Here is an 18,400-nt window from a genome sequence, read left to right on the forward strand (position 1 = left end):
TTTCTTCATTTAAATTAATGTGAATCAGGAGCAGACGTAAAAATGGTGCGACGTAGCTCCCTGCTCCACTCCATTCTGATGCATCCACTTGCATGGAAATAGATCCATGAACATCTTTGTCTTCCTCGTCTGAGCTGAAATCTGGCTTAAAGATGTACAGCTGGATAGCTCCAATATTGCTCACCATTTTTGTTTCACCGGTAACGTTAGGTTGGGGCTGTGAGAGACTGTAAGCTAGCAGGAAAGCGTGAAAACAGAGTAAGTTGTGGTGATGGAAAAGAGGGTGGGGTTGCTCCATGCCAACAGTCCAACCCACAGCTCAAAGGCGAAATTTTAGTGAACTCCTGCGGCTCCACAGAAAATATGTCCTAGAAAACGATACAAATTTAAAAAGAATTTGACTAAAATGTCATAATAATATTTAAAACTGGACAAGTTGAATTCCTTATATGGTGTTTTCTGACCGGTTCCAGCCACTTCAACGTGGTCCTAGAAAATATATTTCTACCTGTAGTGATACTCTTTCAGAAACGTGTCCAGTCTGTTGTTAGGATTTTAGTCTTAAAAAAACCAGACAATATATTTGTGTCAAAACACTTTAAAAAAACGACCAGGCTTTGTTGTAGTTTTAGATTTTCTTGAAAAGTTTTTAAACTATGTTTGTGCAATTACGCGTTCATGTTTTTTTCATGCACCACCAATTAAACTCTAATCTTTAAAGTCTATGTACTGAGTTTTAAAAAAGAATAAAGAAAAAAGAAAAAAGCTTTATTTTATGTTAAGCCTGATTTTGTTTGTTTGTTATAAACTAACACAAGCTCAAAATTAGAGCACATAAGCACTACATGACAGTACCCAGACACAAACACCCATCACGCAATCAGTGAGTACATCAATGAACAAGTCCAAATGTTATTCAAACTCTGTTTTGCCCCATTAGCCCCCGTATCCGGGTCATGCTGGGTTGTCTAGCATAAAAGGAAAACAAAAATGAATCTCAAAAGCAGCAGAGGCACTTTTCCATGACCTTCTGGAGGAAATTATATGCAGACGTTGACAGATAATTGTTGCGATCATAAGTAAAGCGATGTTTTTACCCCGTGTGAGGTCGAAGCTCACACCCGCACACATTCAAAAACAGCTGCAGCTTCGTTTTCCCAAAAGCATTATCAGGAATTGTTTTATAACTTTGTTACAAACAGAAAGATAAATTGTCCTAAGATCACAAATAATAACGTGGCTTAAGTTTGAGGAGAGGTTTAAGGACACATTTCATCAGGAATAATTACCTCAACTTGAACACTCAACACGTTTTTAGTCAGACACTTTCTCGCCGTTGTGCACTCACTGCTTTAAGCCCTAATGAGTGTTTGGAGAACCGTTGATGAAAACCCCAAATCCTCACAAATGTCTTTAGATTTAGTGCTCTAGTTGGGCTCTTGATGATGACAGTCACAGCATTAGTAACAGTGAGGAAAAGTCATCTGTCTGAGTGTCGCCTGGCCTTCTAAAATATGCTCAAGTGCAGCTATTGGCAGCTCATTTACATGCATGACTCATTATTACCAGAACTTAGTCAGATTAATTATGGCACTTGACAGCTTATTGAGTTGATGTGATGACACATCTGCAATTATTACTACTGGTGTTATTTGTAGGAATTAACTTTCAAGGTATCAATGGAATTTTCCATTCTTTTTGGTCACTGTTAGAAGGGCCCTACCTGACTTCTCAGAGACAGAGCAGTTAAAAAGTAAACGCAGTCTATATTGTTCCCTTCCTCTCTGGTTCTTATCATGTCTTAGAGACATTTTTCTTTGAGCATACTTTTTATTTTTTCCCTACTTTGCCGTGTGTTTTCATGGAGAGTGACAAACAACAAGAAAGGTTACTTTGACGTCCTGCACTTGGATAAATCCCTTGGCGCGCTCTAACGTGGATACAAATATGTGCATGGATTTATTTGTGCATACAGGTGTGTATATTAGTTTGTATATATTCTTGGCTGTATGAGCTTGTGCACGTACGTGTAGGTGTTTTTTCGCGCGCCCCAGCAGTTGCAGCATTGGGTCTGGAAAAGTGTAGTGTGTTAGATTAATTGAGCATGGCAGAATTATGACAGCTGTTTACACTGGGAGCTCCACAAGCATTTTAGCACACCTTTTAGCTTTGAGTGCACTAGCTGACAGATGGAGGGCTTTTTCCTTCCAGTGTAGTGGAAATCTTGAAAAACGTCATCCACCAGAAGACTGACCTTGACGCTGAACCCAACCCCTCACTCTTTGAACATTCGTCCACTCAAATACCAAGGTAATGAATGCATACTGCAGTGTGGAGCTAATTAGAAACAGCTCAAAGTTAGTCAAACGTTTGCAAAATTACCTTTAGCTGGTCATGGAGTGCGGGAAGGGTAGAGTAAGCAATCAGGAATAAAGGTGCTTGGGCAAATAATCAATCACTGTGATAATAAGCTTATGTACTATTATGAAAGAAGCAACCAAAAATATGACGGGTTATAATGGCATCAGAAACACTGATCCCATAAAGAAATGGTAAAGGATGCTTCTCGCCAAAGGGGGTTGATGTGCAGGTCATAGATTAAATGTCTCTTTGTGGGTAGGTATAATAACCCAAAGGTCATGAAGTGGTTTAAGAGTGGACTCCAGCTTTATCACCTCAAAGCACACAATTGTCACATGGATTGACCTTGTAAGGCCTTTTAAGGTGCTTTGAAGTCTTTGTACACTCTGACAGGATTTCCCAAATATATGAGCGCAGACGTGGGCACACATACCCACATAAGAATTTGTGTGGCTGCACACACCTACCTCAAGGAGTGTTAAACAAACAACCTGGAATAATTAAGAGATCTTTCTTAGAAGTGAGAACAAATGACTATTAAAGTTGACATACAGTCCAGAGGAAACAAGAAAAAGGGCATTTTAGTGCCTTGTCGTAAATTGTGTTTTAGCAGAAAACAAGCCTCTTCTTTGCACCACACTCGTAAAGCACATTTTTTCAAACAACCTCAATGTTCACAACAATAATATGCAGAGTTTATGATCTACAAGTGCGTAGCTTCCTTTTTGGGCTTTAAAATGACAAATAAACAAATTTGTTGTCGACTTATGCGGGCCAACTGTGGCGTAAAAACTGTTGGAGTTTGTGGCCAGTGCAACTCCCATGGACAGTGATGATGTTGAACAGGATTTATCTGCTGATTTTACCAGCTGATGTGCTTTGATCAAGGCACCTAACCCCCATCTGCTTCACCTTTAGCTGCTTGGGAGCTCCATGGGTTCCCAAGGATGTGTCGAATGCATAAAACAGTTGCACCCTTTGTTGGATAAATTAAAGAAAAGGTAAAAAAAGACACTCAGCTGTAAATGAACCTTTGTTCTCTCTCTTTTCAGGTCTGTACGACAAATGCTTCTATGCTTCCTGTGACCGAGGCTGGCTGCTTGGCATCCAGGCCGTTAGTGAACAAGGAAACCGCGACCCTCGCTTCTTCTTCTCCCTTAAAACTGACCGCGCCCACAAAGCAACCACCATCCACTCGAATGTTCGTTACACACCCAACCAGTGGGCACATTTGGCAATCACGTACGATGGTGTCTACATGAAGCTCTTCGTCAACGGAGCCCAAGTTGCTGTCAGTCGGGAGCAGTCAGGAGATGTCTTCAGTCATTTGACTAAAAAGTGCAAAGTTCTGATGATCGGTGGGAATGCACTGAATCATAATTACAGGGGTGCAGTGGAGAGGGTGGATCTGTGGAGGCAGGTGCGAGGTCAGAGAGATATTATCAGGGACATGCAGGGCCGCGATAGCCCCGAAGATCTACCTCAGCTTGTCATCCGTGAAACGTTTGAGCACCCTGGCCGCAAGTGGCTAACTGTAAAAGATGGTAGTTTCCCTCAGCCTGAGAAAGATATGGGTGGACGGCAAGGCTTTTTGGTTGGTGACAGAGTTGGAACTGCTGAGGGAATTCTGGACACAACTTTGGAGCCTCCAAGTTGTGGCCAAACTGTGTGTGACAACCTTGAAGTCATTAAACACTACAACCATCTCTGGACGTTCCGCCGGCCGAAGAAAGTGAGATATCGTGTCATTAATATCTGGGACGATGCAAGAAAAAGGCCAACTGTTTCAGATCACCAGATAATTCTGCAACACCAGCATCTTAATGAAGCGTTTAGCCTCTACAATATTACCTGGGAGCTCAGCATTTATAATGTGAGCAATTCCTCCCTGCGCAACCGCTTGATACTCGCCAACTGTGACATCAGCAAGGTTGGTGATGACCACTGCGATCCAGAATGCAACCATCCTCTGACAGGCTTTGATTCCGGTGACTGCATGTCCGGGCACTGGAGCCGCTGCCCTGAAAGCAAGCAGGGCAATGGCATATGTGACCCAGAATGTAACTGGGAGAACTTCTTTTACGACCTTGGTGATTGCTGCAACCCCAATGTGACAGATGTGACCAAGACGTGCTTCAACCGCTCCTCTCCACACAGGTAAGATCAGTCTTCTCATACTAAAGTTTTCTTTGTCAGAGTTTTTGAAAACACATGGATCTCCTGGAAAACCAACCAACAGCATCTGTGCCTTATCTGATAACTTCTGTTGTTTCAGTGCGCTAACGTCAAACATTTACAATCAGTCACCTCTCCTAAATCAAACAGCAAGTGTTTCCACACGTGTGTCCCCGAAGAAAGTTTTTCCTCTTTTACTTAAATGTTTAGCCTACTGTTTCCTGATCATTTGCTGAGTGTAACTCAACTCTCAGTCTGTGTGGCCAGCGAAATCCTCTAGGGGCAGCTAGTAAGAGCTGGCCTTGGCCAGCCTCAAGTAAAGTTCAGACCAGTAACAGTGAAAAACAAATCCAAGTGGTGGCAAATGTAAGTAATAGACGTGTGAGACATATTGCAGAGTCCATTCCAGTGTTGAACTACTCCCCCACTCTCTCAACTAACCCTCCACCCTAGTTTTTCTTCTATCCTCATGTCCAATGCCCAATGGTCTCAATTAAGTTGGGTTGATTGGAGAAGGGAACTGGCTTGAAGGGAGTGACACGTTAAATAAGGTGCAGAGGCAATTACAGGTCAAAATAGTAAGGCTATTATAGTTTTTTTTTTTTTCTTTTGCTGATGGAATTATTTTAGACACTCACATGTGGGTATTTGAAAGGAATTTTCTGGGGAAACACAGAAAGTAGTTCAGTCGACTTTGGCGTAAATACGCCCGTGTTGTAGACGTTTCTACATTTTGCCGTTTGATGTCTTATGGTAAATTCAGGACAATACAAACTGTCACAAATACATGAACATTTTGTTTTTGTGGTAACTCTGCTGTGGTTTCTGGATGATGAGTAAAAGCTGGCAAGGAGAGCGGATCCACAGAATTTGCTGCAATAACATTTAAGCCAGATCCGCAGAAGGAGGATTGTTTGTTCCTCGGTACACTTAAATTCAACACAATAAATTGAGACATTCTTGTGGGAAGCACAGGGGTCTTCAACGGTACACCCGAAAAAGAGACAAAGTTACCAATGTTTGTTGGTATCCCTACCCACTGTCATGTGAGGACAAGTAAAGGGACGGGAAAATGAGTATTCCTGGTGGGTGGGATTGTTTGGGTCTGTCTGATATCATGAATCAAGGAGTCAAAGCTGTTTTCAATCACATTTAAGTTGGAAGCACTGTCTGTTTGGCACCGTCCCCCTGTTTAAAATGACCACTAAATAGCTAAATAATGACGTCTGATTAATGACATCAGAAAGAAAAGCAGGTGGGCTCAACATCGCTTCCATATCTCAATTTCCCACAAATCCTTTTCAACTTAGCAATCATCAGAGGCTCATTCATCATGTGGAAGCTAGTCACTTCATTTGAGATACAGCCACTTATAAATTGCTTCCTCTTCCAAATGCTCAAAATCTCCTTGCAGGGCTTTGAATGAGGGAATGATAGCAAGGAAACTCGCAAGAGTAATATTTTTAAAAGAAAAAAAAAAAACGAGGTGGAGGTTTCTGTCCAAAACAATAGATACAATCTCCTTCAATGGTTGCTTATTTAACTTTGATTATCGTATTTCTGGAGAGATTTGCCGAAAGCTGCAAGCCACAAACAGTTTAACATTCCTTCTTAATTATGGAATTCTGGATGAACAATGATCTGCATTAGCAGGGGAACAATGGTTGTGAGGTCTTGGATTTATTTTTGTAACATTTTCATCTGTTACTACTCTTGAGTAAAATGGCCAAAAACAGGAAATAGGGGAGCTCTGCGGAGAACGATCTCTTTTGAAAACACCTCTGATAAGGATTTTGAATAGCTGCCACTGTTTTTTCTTCATGACTTGTTTGTTGAAATTTCTTGCAGATTTGTTGTCCTTTTAAAATTTCTGCATTTTATTTGTCAGCACTTTGGCTGACAAGTGGGAAGAAAACTTTGTAGATTTATTTTTGATTGGTGTTCTTTAGCTTGAGACAAAAACCAAACCCAGTGCTGTCACGCAATTTAGATTTTCAGTAATTGATTAACATGAACTATGATTAATTAATCTATTTTTAATTTAACGTAATCACTGCTGTTGAAAGCCTCATTTTGAGGTAGTTTTATTTAGATTTGTGGCATTGTGGCACAGTAAAATATCAACAACAAATGGCTTAAAGAAATTTTTAATTATAACAGACTTCCAACCTCTACTTTTACACCACCAAGGCGGATTTTTTGTGTTTTAAATCTTGACGAGTGATTTTATAGTTTCCTTTAACTTAGTTGGTGATTTAGATAATTGTGTACACTGGGATGCAGCAAAATGAGACACAAGGAGGTGACACGAGAGGGATTTGAGAACTTAGACTTTGTTTCTAAGTTGTGACTGGACAAAAACAAGCATTAAGAGGTAAACCATGGGTTACCAGAGGTTACCATGACAACGAGTCGTACTGCCCATCAAATAGTCCACTTTGTGTGAAAAACAATTTAATCTTGTAGCTTTTTAGGTTTAAAGTACTAATAATGGCTTTAATTTTTATTTATTTGGTAACGGATGTATGGTATAAAGAGATTATGCTCTTTTAGGTGTGCATTATCAGAAATTGATGGGCAGAAGCAACCGTTTGACATGATCACACCTTCGGCGTCCATCAATTTTATGGCATTCTTTACATGATAAATTAATAGTTATGGATTAAAAATCAGATTAGTGCGAAAAAATTGAACTAACAATTGCGATCATCAAGATAATATTGCAGCTCTAAATAAAACACATAAAACTGTCAATTACTGTAGTTATTAATAGTGCATTCTTGATGTTTCATTAAGGTAATCTGTTTACAGCTTCTGTCTCTGTCCTGATTTTATTTCAATGCCTCTTTTTAAGGATAGACTTTATCTTCTTTTTTTCTTTTTAGTCCTTCCCTCTCTTGTCTTTATTCTAGCACAGATCTATGAGCTATTCCCCTCAGTCCATAATTAGGGTGTTTTACAGTTGGCCATCTTAAACTTAAGCCCCCATCCCCTAAAACATTATGGAACGCTCGGACATAAATACCAGGACTTTTGCAGTTCCTCTTTAAAGCATTATAAAAACACATTTTGTCAAAGTTTCACCTGTGTTCTCCTGTGGACTGATAAAATTCTGAGGGGAAGGCAATATGGAAGGTGAGGTGCTTTGCCAGTTTTGGGGGAGTAGTATCCAGCAATGACAGGATAACATGCTGCCTGATATGTTGGGTGGTCCTTGAGAAATATGACACACAAGGGATTCTAGCTGTTAATGCAACAGGAAAGTAATGTGGGTTTAGAAGCTGCCACGGTCCTGATGAAAACGCCTGAGCATTTCCCTAAAATCTGGGAAAGTTAAGTGCAGTATTCCATTAGGAGCATCTCCCTCAGACAAGAATGGGAGAGAATGCATTTGGGCCATCCATTTACCTCTAAATTGTGTTTTTTTTCCCCAACTTGATGGCAGGTTGTGTGTATGTGTTGTCCTTGGAAGGAGAAGGGAACCCAGTGCTCTAATCTGGAAGGTTAAAGAGGAGAGTGCAAGTATAGTAATAAAGCCAGAGATGAATGATGGGTTTAGGGGCTGTGGTGTTGAGCGACTTGATGAAAGGGGAGCCGAGGGCCCATTCCAGTTTCCAAAGTGTTCCTGGCTGTGAGGAGGTTCCTGCCATGCCAGCGCGCTTGGGCCGCCACACTGTGCTTCTCTGGACACGTACGGACGGGACAGCTTTATTGGCGCATATGAATTATACTTGAATGTCAGGGAATGAAATAATAATCCACCATTTAATTTGCAATTGACCGCCACTGGAGAAACTGCTTAAGACGTCTCACTACCTCCTCCATACCTGCCACCTCCTGATGCAGTAATGGAGGTGAATCAAGTGCAGGATCAATGGGAAAGCTGGAACCGCTCAGCATGTTGCAGTTCACAAAATAAAACTGTCACACAGTTGATTCTGAAATGCTGAATCTACATGCGGATGTGGGGTTGTAATGTCCTTATTTGAACAATGATGTCTTATTTTATTATGAATATAACATGGCAACTGTGTCTTAATAGCAACCTCTTAAGAGTTGGCACAGTTAAATGCATTAGTGGTAAATAGTAAAACAGCTTTATGCTAATGGACTCATAGAAACAGTGGCTGTTTGAATATCTGACATCTCAAGTGACGTTCAAAGCAGACAGGAAACTTTTTGACCATAATGTGAAGGTGCTGCTCTTATACACTCACGCAGCTTGCTATCTAACTCAGCAAGCCCTTTCTGCTCCCTCGCAGATGTCAAATAATTGGATAAATATTTTTCCAGGAAATAATCAAATTCCTAAAATTATTAACACAAGGTACTTTGTATCATCCTCCTTACTTTCTTTGTGTTTATCTCTCAATCTCTTTCTCTTTCTTTAGAGCAGGCCCAAAGGGGGGTGTCGTCTGTTGACCTTGTGGAGAATGAGGCTTTAATAAATGTATACTTTATTTAAGACATTTATTTTGAAGAAAGGTCGAGTATAGTGAAACACTTAAGTTGGGATCTAAGGCGAATACAAAATTCTTCAACAAAGCTTGGAGAAAAAGTTATGTTCTGCTTAGTGATACTTGAAATTACAAAATTTGTGTGAAACCTAGTTTGTTTGTGGATTTTTAAAAATGTTATTAGAACATAATCTATAAAATGTTTTTTGAACCATATCCTACCATACCTATGGTACTTTTTAAATGAGGTCTAGAATCTGTTCAGAGATGACAGGAAATCCACAAATCCACAGAAAAATTCTACAATATCAATTAGGATAAAAGAGAGACAATTTAGTAAGTGTAATAATTGAAAATGTACTGGCTGTCATTGTGACTGAACACATTGGTTTCTTTTAAAATGAACCAGAGTTCACTTACCCCAATAATACAAAACAAGTTTTCAGTTGAACTAGAACATCTCAAACCCATCTTTCGAGGTGGTCGTGATACATTTCCAATCGGACTAAGCTCCGGTTTGCTCTAAGGCTTTTCTCAGTCATGGGATGTAAACAGGGTAGACAGGAAGCAACCATGACGATGAGACACAGCAACTTAGTGAGATGTGGTCAGATGAATGCAGGTTCATTAAAACACAACTCACACATTGCTTCTCACATGGTTTTCCCAACAATCTACAAGTTATAAACACTTATCAGTGTACCTTCAAAGCCGTGGTCTCCTCAGGAACAGGATTTGCCCCGCCCTTGTAAATCCTGGCCAATGACTGAAGAGATGATTAGTCACATGCTTTTGTTTACAAGCATTGATTTAAAATGGTTGACGGCAGTCTGAATATAGATCAAGGTTCAGGACTTGATCCAGACCAAATTAACTGACCTTTTCAGTCTGAATACACCCGTAAACAAGTAATGATGGGTTTATAATTCCTTTAATAGGTTTCCTTTCAATTGTTATATGTTACTTTGCAGTTTTTCATCTGATTTTAATGAATGTATTGTAAATACTTTAGAAGATAAAAAAATAATTTTAGGTGGTCTAGCATGCAAATTATGCCTTAAGATAATAAGGCATATATGTACATTTTTTTTTTTTGCAATAACCCTAAAAGGGTCTAACATAGACTTGAGTTTTACAAATTCATTACATAGTTAAAAATCATTGCGGTTTTGATTCTGTTGTACTTAGCATCACAAATTACAATATTATATCAGGAGATTGGTACCCCATTGCCAGTCATCTATGACGTGAACAGATGTTAAAAGCATATGCAAGGCCTTAACTCTTTAAAAAAATATAGATTATAAATTTATATAGAAAAAAGCATTGTACAGACATCATCGATTACAAAAGAATATTTAGGAGATGATGTGTGGAAAATATTGCCATGAAAAAATAACTGGCGTATTAAAGAAAGCGGTGTCCAACAGTTGTTGATTTCATTTAATTAAACATTGCTTTAGTAAATGCAAAATATTGATGCAGAAAATACAGAACAAATGGCAAATGTTTGAACAAGGAAAAACAAAAATCAAATGGAACCAGTTCCTGTACAGTTTTATTCAGAGAAAACTGGAGTTTAGCTTTAGTGCATTTAATCCTGGGACAACAGGCAAAACATGAGCATAAAATTTAAGGCAGGCAAGTGGGTCAGACAAAATAGGTCAAAACATCTGATGAAGCTCTCGTTTTTTTTTAAAGTGGGGCTGATGGGATGTTTTGTATCTATTAAACTCCTCTTTCTAGATTCACTGAGTGTTATTCCCCAATGTCTTTTAAAAGCAAAAGAAATAGAGCAAAGTTACGTCTCAGTGTGTGTAGCAGATTATAGATTTATCTGAGAAGTCTCATATTGTTGCTTCTGTTTCACTCGCTAGGCTCACTGGGATAACATTTTCATAAAAGGACAGTTTAACTGCTGGAAAGATATCTTACTACCTTGATTGGAATCTCTTCTGCTGCAGTTCCTAATCCCAAAACCTTACTTGAAACAAATTATAATATTAGAAGAGAGATTTTATTCAACCTGAAAATTAGGCTAGCCTGTGTCAAATATTAAAGTCTACACAACAGAAAAGTGTGGCACGCTTAAGAATGTACTGAACGTGGGTTCTTGAACGCACCTTTAGCATATAGAGTTCACACATGTCTTTCGCTGTCCAATACTAGCGCATGTATTCACCGTTGGAAGAGGCTTGGTGTGAAATGTCAAAGCGGTGCAAATCTCGTGAATCTTGCTTCAGGCTTTTTCTTTCTTTATACTGATAAATGAAAGATTCGGTGTCATATAATTCCAGCTGGGCATAAACCACAACTATTAATTTCTCCTTCATGATCGATTTTCAACCGGTTGGTACTTCCGTGTTAGGAAAAGGACACTACCCATATGCCACTACCAAATCCGAATTCCTGATTGGTCAAAGTCAAACAGGTTTAACTTTGAATGTGCGTTCTGTCTGCGCGTTTTGTACGTAGAACCCGAATAAAAAAAACCTGCAAAGCAATCAGTAAAAGTGTGAGTTTTGAACATGGATCCCGAAACACGCATAAGTGTGCGTTTACAAAAACATTTCTTTGGAAGGGGTTGCTCGAATGCACATTCCTCCCATTTCGCACAATAGTAAAATTCAATTTATTTAATGATCACAATGTTAAGCACTGCAACTGTTTCTCATATGAAGTTGCTTTAACCCAAGCAAATATATAGTGCTTTTATTTTGGTAACTTAAAATATATTTGTTCTTAAAGGGAACAGTCAACATTGGCTTTGTTGATTTTTACAACAAATATTTTTCAGTATAAGAACAAATTAAATTCAACGAATGTGCCGTAACCAATAAGGTTCTAAAAGTATGATTGAGGAAATGAAGTTCTGCTTATTTTCAACAATGCTTAATGTAGCTTTTCCAATACTTTTAAACAGTTCAGGTGCTTGAACGTTGCTTCAAAAAATAAAGAATTTGTCTCACAACAAAACAAGCTTGTTCTCGCTGAGATCTTGTTGTTGTTTTGTGCTATGTAGAGCTGCTCAGAGAGGCTCAGTGGGTGGTCCTGCCAACTAGCGGTGGGAAACAGGAGTCAGACGCTCAAGGACGCCCATAAATAATTAAATTAATATCATCATGAAAACATTTTTAAATTGATACAAATGTCGCCAAATGAAATATCATGATATAAATTGATTTCTTCCTACACCCCTACTAGAAACGGCTACAATAAATTGGATTTTGGGCTTTAAGGGAAAATTTTAAAAAGGTGGTTTCCTAAGAAACCATTCCCCAAATAAAATTTAAAGCCAGAGTAGGTTATTTATAGAAGTTTGAGCTGCCATTAAACAAACAAACAAAAATAAATAAAGAATGTCTTTATCTAGAACCAATCACGATCAAGAAGTTGCACATACACTTTTTCAAAAGATCTGGGGGCCACATATTGATTTTATGACAGGGCCCTGCGGGCTGGTAGAATTCCACATGCCTGACTTTGGACATGCCTGATCTAGATCATACCTTGAGGTAACCCATCCATAATCAGTTCGGTAAACAATTAATTTAATTGAAATTCCTTTTGACTAAATTTTTAATCACAGATTGTATCAGATTTGCGGAATCCACAAAGGAACAAAATTAGTCTATTAAAATAGTATTCCATCAACATTTTTTCTATTTAAAACAACATATTTTTGGTGAGGTCTTGGCAGGCTCTATTACTATCTTAGATCTGGCTGAATCTAAAGGTCAAATTTAAATTTCAGAGTGACTAGCTTTGCCATTTTTCTGTGCTTAGACAGAAACAGCTAAGTGAGGTCATCTTTTGGATTATGCAGTTTTGGATTATGATGTTTTTTTGTTGACATGCTTCTGCCGTCTTCCTAAAACCCTTTCGCTTCAGCTATTTTTATTATTATTTTTCCCCACTCCGTCCAAATATTTATTGGCGGCAACCATTTTTGTGCTTAAAAGGGCATTTTGTTTAGACCGGTTGCCCTTATGAAGTCATCAGTGGCACATGTCTTGATTTTTTATGGTTTTTATTAAAGTTGTACTCAAACTGTGATGGTTTAAGTCAATGAAGAGTCATTTTTTTCTCTAGTACAACAAACACGAGAAAGTTCATTATAGTTTTTGAGCATTGGGTACTTGTTGCCTCAAAATGTAAAAGCCAAATTTGGAAAGCCAGAACAGTTTTGCCCTATGTGTATTGTTATGGATTTTTTAAAATCATTTTTTGACTCTGTCATGCTGGTAAATAATATTTTTAAAACATTTTGTTTTTATAAATTTAAAATTGTACATTCAACTTAGCTTAAGCTTGCTGTGTTTGAGTGGAAGATCTCTCTTGTGTCTTCACAAACTTTCAGCCATTAAGCTTGAAGCTGTTGTTACAGTAATCAGGTGAGAAGTGTGCTTAAAGAACCTTATAGAGGAGGCAGAAAAAGCAAAACAAACGAAAAAAATGAACAACAAGGCACGGCTGTCAGGCAATCAGCAACTAAAATCTAATGAGAAAACAAAGCAGAATGCAGAACTCAGCAGGATGCACAAGTGATTGGGCCCTTACAAAACATATGGAGGCCAATCTGAAACTGAGAAAACCAAATAGCCTAATTCCTTTAAGGACAGCTCAAAACAAAATCTACACATTGAAAAATCTAAACATTTAAGGAATATATTCTCAGAAAATATTGGTCTTCTAATACAAGCTAATTTTCTAAGAGTTTTTGTAATAACATAGAATTTTTGTGTTTTTAGATGGTGTGTCAAAAACACGTGCCGTCTCACATTTCTGGTTCCGTGATTGGGGTCACTGAGAAGAACAACTTTTATCAGATAGAAGTAGGAGGAAAAACAACCTTTAAAAAAACCAAAACGTTGTTCAAAGCAGGGGTTTACGTATGGTGGCTCTGAAGTTCAAATCACACCAACAAGTCACTCAACACGAAAACACTTTAAAGGGCACAATTAAAAAAGCAAAATAAAAAACAACATTACATTTTCAAAATCAAAACTAAATTCCAAAACACAATACCAAATAAATAAATATAGGAAACATTTTGAAAAGCAAAGTAATTTCCAGAAAATAAAATAAAATTCAAGAACAATAAGTAAAAAGGGGAACCCAATTATAAAACTAGATCTTTACTAATAAACTTGATATAGGTAAGTACTATGGGACATTGCTGATTGGATGACTACTTCATTACCTGCTGTCTTTATGTCAAATAATGACACCAACTAAACGACAGCCAGACAAAGAATACATTTATGGAAAATAAAGACGAGTCATCAAAATGTCTACAATAGTTAATTGAGAATGGCATTATTAGCATGAGCTGAGTCATCTAAAGGCACGCGATGATCAGGTGTTGCGCAATAGAGGCTGCGTCCATGCGCCGTTTCACCTCTCAGCCTGCACCCACCACCCCTCCCCTTTTCTTTCACGCACGTAGCTCTCAAAGACAGGAGCCGCTGCAGGGACGGAAATTCACAGGTTTCAGGCTGTTACAAACACTGTGATATAACAGATAACAGTAAACCAAAAGTGGCGCAGATTTTTTTTTTCCAAGCACTGAGCCCTCGCCACCGCCCCCTGTTAAATTTGCGCCCTAGGCAATTGCCCGTACTGCCTATGCCTAAAACCATTACTACTGCGCGCTCCCCCCTGGCATCTCAACCCCCAAAGGGGGGTGAGTCCCACTAATTGAGAAGGACTGATCTAAACCCATCATCATTAACCCAACATACATACTTATTAATTTATTTTTATCTAAGCCAAATGAAAAGTTTATTAAATCGACACTGCAATGTTGTCTTGAAATTTCATGTTTTTTATAAAGTTTCAAAAGATGTATTTTGAGGACATGACTGTCTGGTTTAACTTTTCTCTCTTGAAACTGTAATTGAGTTATGTGAAATGTGTAAGAAATAAACAACTTTTGCAAGTGGAACATAAATACATCATAATTGATTATTTTCTCGAGATGAACTGTGATCGTGTCATAATGAGGCTCATTTAAGGGCTTGTACTACCCCTTATTTGTCTTTTTTTGTGTGAAAAAGAGGCTAAAATGGGATCTAAATTATTGAGCAACAAGAGACAGAACCATGAATATCTTTCACTGAGACATAACTGAGATAGGGATTTAAAGTAAGGATATCAAAATGAGACATCTTTGATCGCAACATATTATGTCTCATTTTTCTCTTAACTGAGATCTGGAGAAGAGACAGCTGTGAGAGAGAATTTGGAGATCTCACACAGTGCTCACTGTGAGGCTTATTTCTCAGGAGAAATGTTTGAGAAGAATGAGAAAACCAGTTTAGTCTCAAACAGTTCTCATTTATGGCTAAGAGACGTAAATGTGACAGAAACAAGATCTTATCTTCAATTTTGCTTTGCTATTGGAACATTTGATTTTTGACGTTCACATTTTTTCAAATTCTTTTGTTTTATTTGTTTGTTTGGAATTGTGTTTTGATTTCTGGAATTTTGTTTTAAATTCATAAAATGTAATGTTTTTTTAATCATTTATTTTGCCTTTTTAATTGTGATCAAATTTTTTTCTGCTTTAAGTGTTTTGATGCTGTTATTTGCACTTCAGGGCCACTTTATTTACAGATCGATATAGGTAAAAGACTCTGGACTTATTAGCACCTCTTCTGTCATGTGGTTTAATGTGAAATTCTGTTTGTCTCTCTCTCATATTCAAACATGTATAGAGCCTATCTGGATGTGAAGGAGCTGAAAGACATTCTCCAGCTGGATGGTTCAACTCACCTGAATGTTTTCTTTGGCAATTCTTCTGATGAAGACTTGGCGGGAGTCGCCACTTGGCCCTGGGACAAAGAAGCCCTCACACATTTGGGTATAAAACATACAAAAACACACACGTTCACACCTACATTCACTTCCAGCTAGCACATTCAAGCATCCTTTCTCTGTTAATAATTTGTAGTAATTCCAGTTTGAGGCATCTTGTGGCTTCAACGCATCTTTATTAGAAAAGATGGGATTAAAAAAAGATGTTAAGGCTCATGAATTATGTATTGTCTCATGTTCTAGGCACACCTGTATCCGTGCTTCCATCGTGCACAGCTGTCTCTTTTGATTTCCAGGTGGAATCGTGCTGAATCCTTCCTTTTACGGAACGTTTGGTCACACGGACACCATGGTCCATGAGATCGGGCATAGCCTTGGTCTGTACCACGTGTTCCGAGGCATATCTGAGATCGATTCTTGCAATGATGCATGTTTGGAAACTGAGCCCTCAATGGAAACTGGAGACTTGTGTGCTGACACCAACCCCACCACCAAATACAAAGGCTGTGGGGATCCTGACCCAGGCAACGAGACTTGCGGATGTCGACATTTCACACACACACCATTTAATAACTACATGAGTTATGCAGGTGAGCTGGGACTTCTGCGTAGCTTTTACTACCATCAACACATGAAAACTTGTGTATCTAAAACGCATTTCTTAAATTAAGTATCTTAGTTGAATAAAATATAATTTTTACGAAGTTACAGGGGATTTATCTATCATTCTATCATGGTTAATGGTTCTGTGGCTATTCTTCCCATTCTCAAAATATTTTTTGACAACCATTACCATTTTTCCCTTTTTTTTTCTTGCACATACATTCATTTTTCTCTTTTTTTCCCCCTCTGCAGACGATTCTTGCACAGACTCATTCACCCTGAACCAAGTTGCCAGGATGCACTGCTACCTGGATCTGGTTTACCAGACATGGCAACCTACTGCCAGACCCCCTCCAGTACCGATGCCACCCCAAGTAGTTCAGCAGCACCACAACTCCATCACCCTGGAATGGTTTCCACCGCTGTCTGGACATTTTTACGACAGGTGAATGGATGTATTGAAGACGGGCTGATAACTGGATGTTGATGAGTTCTAAGAAAGCAAATATTTAATAATCCTTTTTAGCCCACAATTTTTACTCAAATACTTCAACTAGAATTCTCAAAGCTGAGCAGACTATGTTTTTCTTAAAATAAAACTATTAAAAAAGCCTGTAAAATCAGAAAGTGAGCTTTTGTTAAATTTCACATAACTGCTATTGTACTTAAGACCACGCTTGGCCTGTATCTAAGTTGGTTGCTCTTTCTGCCTGTTGGTTTCCTAGAGAATTGGGATCAGTGTGTGATAAATGTACTGAGGGGAGAGTTCTACTGCAGTATGCCTCAAACTCATCTTCTCCAAGACCATGCTCCCCTTCTGGACACTGGTCCCCCCGAGAGGCTGAAGGTAGGCTACAGTGTTCTGCTTTTACCACACTTATTGATGTCATGTTTCGCTGCAATGCATCCTGCAGTTGAGTCGATAGTAGCCGCTTCCCATGTTGGACACGCCTATGGAAAATGCATTAGGTGTACTCGCCACTAAAAGGCACTGCCTTGATTATAATAAGCTGTTTTTACTAAAAGGTAATGTTATGAAAAAGAGGGACACGACTCTCCTCTAATCCAGAGTTTACAGAATGATTACAGGATCTAAGGTTTATCTGGTGCTAGGTTTCCAGTCAATATTCCATCCATGAGACTGACTCAATCCCAAACCATGCAGATGACTCATTGGATTTGTTATATTTAGGCTGTGGGACATCATGGAAGCATCACATAGGTCTCTTCCCCAACAAATATAGTGTAATTACTTCCATTGGAAACTTTTTTTCCCCCCAAATCAAAGTTTGTAGCTATAATTATTCATTTTTTATTTACAATATGGGCAGATTTGAACATAGTACATAGTCAAATCTACCATATTTGAACATTAGTATTAGAGGACATAACTCTGAAACATGCATAGGTTTTATGCTAGTGGAAAATATTTTTGAATTGTCTGATAAAAAATTCAATTCCATGTTTTTTTATTTAACACCAACATAACCTTATTTCTTCTCATTTTATTTAGTCTCCCGTTTAAGACAGAAACAACATAGGACCACATGATTTCTAATGTTCTCCTTGCAGTACATTTCTGATTCAGCAGATGCGCTAAAGAGCCACTGTTTAACATACAGACTTTATTACAGCCCATTCTGTGTTATACAACTTGGCTCGGAATCTCACTGAAAATTTTGAAACACGGTTTTCAAAAAGTAAGAACTTCTCAACTTTCTGTAAGAATTGAGTGCGATGGTGGAGCTTTACTCTGATTTAGGAAAATGTTTCAATCTTTACCACAAATACTCTCCAAAATGTATTTTTTTTGGCTGTGCGGGACACAAAATGCTTTTTAGAGCAAAGCTTAAAAGCAGAACATATCCCGATATGGGCATTTTGGTAGGTTATCAGGCCCCCTGCATGGAAATGATTTCTTTGTTTTTGACAATGCTGTAGAAAGGTTTATCACTTCTAAACTGAGGGTGCATGTGGAGGTGGTT

General features: G+C 38.4%; 1 protein-coding gene across 2 annotated transcripts in view; it reads left to right on the top strand.

Moving 5' to 3' along the window:
- pappaa (pregnancy-associated plasma protein A, pappalysin 1a) overlaps window positions 1-18,400 on the top strand; it is a 104,453-nt gene that overhangs the window by 4,611 nt on the left and 81,442 nt on the right. For both annotated transcript variants that reach the window (XM_023960629.2, XM_023960630.2), the window contains exons 2-6: window positions 3,414-4,518; window positions 15,713-15,858; window positions 16,109-16,402; window positions 16,668-16,860; window positions 17,141-17,262. In XM_023960629.2, coding sequence (XP_023816397.1) covers window positions 3,414-4,518; window positions 15,713-15,858; window positions 16,109-16,402; window positions 16,668-16,860; window positions 17,141-17,262 — 1,860 coding nt within the window. The remainder of the gene's footprint in view (window positions 1-3,413; window positions 4,519-15,712; window positions 15,859-16,108; window positions 16,403-16,667; window positions 16,861-17,140; window positions 17,263-18,400) is intronic.

The sequence above is a fragment of the Oryzias latipes genome, chromosome 12 (assembly GCF_053564925.1).
Source record: "Oryzias latipes strain Hd-rR chromosome 12, Olatipes_Hd-rR_3.1".
NCBI classification, from domain to species: domain Eukaryota; kingdom Metazoa; phylum Chordata; class Actinopteri; order Beloniformes; family Adrianichthyidae; genus Oryzias; species Oryzias latipes.